Source organism: Galeopterus variegatus, unplaced genomic scaffold (assembly GCF_000696425.1).
Source record: "Galeopterus variegatus unplaced genomic scaffold, G_variegatus-3.0.2 Scaffold1710, whole genome shotgun sequence".
Lineage (NCBI taxonomy): Eukaryota > Metazoa > Chordata > Mammalia > Dermoptera > Cynocephalidae > Galeopterus > Galeopterus variegatus.
The window spans coordinates 77305-80865 of NW_007727821.1; the positions used below are offsets into that span (position 1 = coordinate 77305).

General features: G+C 61.0%; 1 protein-coding gene across 1 annotated transcript; it reads left to right on the forward strand.

Moving 5' to 3' along the window:
* The first annotated feature begins 272 nt into the window (after positions 1–272).
* TSPO (translocator protein (18kDa)) lies at positions 273–3275 on the forward strand. The gene is made up of 3 exons (XM_008578531.1): positions 273–476; positions 1932–2070; positions 2859–3275. Exons 1-3 carry the CDS (start codon positions 295–297, stop codon positions 3045–3047), a joined length of 510 nt encoding a protein of 169 aa, XP_008576753.1. The 5' UTR covers positions 273–294; the 3' UTR covers positions 3048–3275.
* The last annotated feature ends 286 nt before the right edge of the window (positions 3276–3561 follow it).

A 3561-nucleotide genomic window follows, 5' to 3' on the forward strand; every position in this document is an offset into this window, starting at 1 on the left:
TGAGGTGGGAGAGGAGAGGTCACTGCCAGGAGACCCAAGGTCAAGGGTGAGTCTGGGAGAACATGAGACCCCAGCAGTTGGGAAAGGAGCTGAGGTGGGGGCAGGGGCACCTCTGGGTTGGCGGCAGGAGTTCGGATGGAAATGTGTTCACTTGAGCCCAGGGGCTGTGGCTGTGAACCCAGCCCCTCCCAGCCTCACAGGTGTCTCTGCACCTCCCGATCCATCCTCGGGACATACTCTCACCCAGCCCTGTCTTCTCTTTCAGATCTTTCTTCAACAGCAGCTGCAGCAGCCATGGCGCCACCCTGGGTGCCCGCTGTGGGCTTCACGCTGGCACCCAGCCTGGGGGGCTTCCTGGGCTCCCACTTTGTCCGCGGAGAGGGCCTCCGCTGGTACGACAGCCTGCAGAAGCCCTCATGGCACCCGCCCCGCTGGACTCTGAGCCCCATCTGGGCCACGCTCTATTCGGCCATGGGGTAGGTGGGTGCGGGCTGGGGGGCGTCCTCTCCCTGGCGGTTGCACAGCGGAACTGCCTCCTCCTGGCCCTCCTGGGAGGGGTGGGCGGGCGGCTCACCCCCACACTGGCACCCTCGCTGAGCTGGGGCCGCCCTGAGGTGTGAAGACCGGCCACGGGCAGTGGCGTGGGTGCTTCCAAGGTAAATGACAGCAATGCAGCAATGTGCTCCCGTGTGTGGAGCTCAGTGCCAGGCTTTATCTCGGTTAATTTTCACAGCATGCATTTGACAAGGGACCACCCAAGGACACAATAGAGGCCCCGCAGGAGTCCCTCCCAGGCCACAGTTGGCCTCAAAGTCCCCTGTGACTGGACCCAGGGAATTTTCTGGAAGAAAGGAAATGCTTGATGGAGTAGGGCACAGTCAGGAGCATGGTCAGCTGCCCGGGGGTTCTGATGGGAATAAGACCCTGAAACCTGTGTGCCACCTGGCCCCACCCCCTGTGCAGTCGGGCTCTGGCACTTCTTGGGTCTCTGCTTTCTCCTCCCCCTTCCTGGCCCGAGTCCCTCTGTTTCTGCCTCCGGGCCTCCCCACGCCGCCTCGGCCTTCTTCCACCATCGAGATCCTGATGAAGCACAAACGTGGCCCCAGCCTCTCTTGGTGGAACCCTTTGAAGGCTCCCTGTGACTCTGGATATGGACAAACCCTTTAGTAGTGGGTAAGAGCCCAGGCTCTGGCCCCAGGCCACCTGTGTTCACTTCCTGACTTTGCCCACCGACTGCCTGCTCAGAGCTCAGACAGTCACCGCACCTCTTCGTGCCTCAGTTTCCTTGCTGTAAAGCCGGGCGATACCACAGCCCATCTCCTAGTGTGATGAGATGAGGATGAGAAGAGTTAGCGCCTGTAGGGTATGAGAGCAGCGCCTGGCACGTGTTTAAGTGCTGCAGGGCTTCAGCAGCTGTTACTGGTGGGGTTACCATTGCCCCTGTGGACCTAGCAGCCCCCATGGCCAGCCCGCCGTCTGCCTCCCCCTACAGTCACACAGACTGACTCAGGGTCTCACACCTGCCCCTAAGCCTTTGCATGTCCTGTTTCTCCCCCGGGCAAACTCCCACTCATCCTCTAAGGCCCAGTCCAAATGTCCCATCCTCCTGCAGTGCCCCCGGCTAGGTGAAGAGCTCCTCTGCCCTCGCACGCCCCGTGTGCTTCCCCCTTCCTAGCACTGGTGATGACAGTAACGGCAAATATTTACAGAATGTCCCAAGTGCCAAGTGTTAAGTAAGGAAGGCCAATGTGTTAACTCGAATCCCCACACCAACCCTATGGGAAGTGAAGGCCAGAGAAGTTGAGCAACTTCCCTGAGGACGCACAGCGGTCAGTGGCAGGGTGTGCCTGAGCTGTCACTGTTGTGTTAGAGGTGGGCGAGGTTCTTGGCCTTTTCCCTGACTGGTTCTCGGCTGGTGGCCTGTGTTTCAGGTATGGTTCCTACATGATCTGGAAAGAGCTGGGGGGCTTCTCAGAGGAGGCTGTGGTTCCCCTGGGCCTGTATGCCGGGCAGCTGGCCCTGAACTGGGCATGGCCCCCCATCTTCTTTGGAGCCCGACAAATGGGTTGGGTAAGTGTGGCTTTGGCCTATCTCTCTGGTCCCTGGGGGTGGCCCATGGAGGACTTGAGGTGTCCCATCCCAGACGGGGTCCGTGTTTAATGGTGGGAGATAGAGGTGCACAGCTCAGGTCAAATGTCTCCTTAGCAGCTCTTAGCAGACCGGTGCCCCAGAGCCTCCTCTCGGCCGACTTTCCTCCAGTGCAGGCACGGCTGTGGGCTCTGGTTGAGGCCTCTGGGGCTGCCAGCTGGGCTTGGGGCTGCTGTGGAGGGAAACCCACATCACCCCTGGTGCTCTGTGTGGGACACACAGGCAGCTCTTTTGGCCCTTGAATACCAGCTGCCCCTTCAAAAGAGCCTCGCTGAGGCCCGAGGTGGAGTGCCCACCACAGGGGCGGGGACCGCACTTGACCATCACAGTGAGTTTGTGTTAGAGCTTCGCAGCAATGCTGGGAGGCCAGGGCTGCCCTCAGGGTAGGCTCCAAGCTCACAGAGGAGAAGGGACATGACTGAGGCTGCCTAGCCATTGCCGCACGCCTGAGGGTGCTGCGTCCGCCTCACAGCACTGTCACACGCACCCTACACATGGCACAGGTCAGGCGGGAAAGACCGTTCCCATTTACAAATGAGAAAACTGAAGCTGAGATCAGGGCAGGGCTTGGCTGGGTCCCTCAAGGGTGGAATGGGGGTTTGAGAGCAGCTTCTGACCCCTAAATCCAGCCGGTGGGTGGGCAGCTGGGACATACATCATGTGGACTTGGAGCCTTAGACCTCCCTGATTCCCTCCCGGTGTCCCCGCAGGCCCTGGTGGACCTCCTGGTGACCAGTGGGGCGGTAGCAGCCACGACTGTGGCCTGGTACCGGGTGAGCCCGCCGGCTGCCCGCCTGCTCTACCCTTACCTGGCCTGGCTGGCCTTTGCGACCACGCTCAACTACCGTGTATGGCGGGACAACCAAGGCCGGCGCGGTGGCCGGCGGCTTCCAGAGTGAGGGTGCCCAGCCCATGAGGACTGTGGCCGCTGCCAGTTGGGCACCATTGGAGGTGGTGGCCATCAAGCTTTCATGGCCATGAGGCCTGCTGGTCTGTCTGCGTCTCAGCCCACGGGGTCACCAGCAGCTTCAGAGCCCCACCTGGGGAACAGCGTCGTCCTGAGCCTTCTGCAGTGCTCAGAGCACAAACGTGGAATTTTATAAGCCAAATAAAGTTCTTAACTTCTACAACAGCCTTTTTTCTTGGGTGGGACCCCCGGCTGGGGCTGTGCAGGGGCTATCTGGGCGGTGTCATTCAGACAGGACTGGGCCCCACCAGGCCTTTCCCACTTTCTTGGGACCCTCCCAAGACCCCGCAAGAGGTGAGGTGGGCCACCCAGGGCAGAGAAGCAGGAGACTGGCAGCGTGGGGAGCAGCCCCTTGTTTGACTGCGGAGCCCAGACTGGCTCCTGCTGCTGCGTGGCTGGCACGGATAGGGCTGGGGCTGGGGGCTTCCACTGAGGGAGGGGTGCTG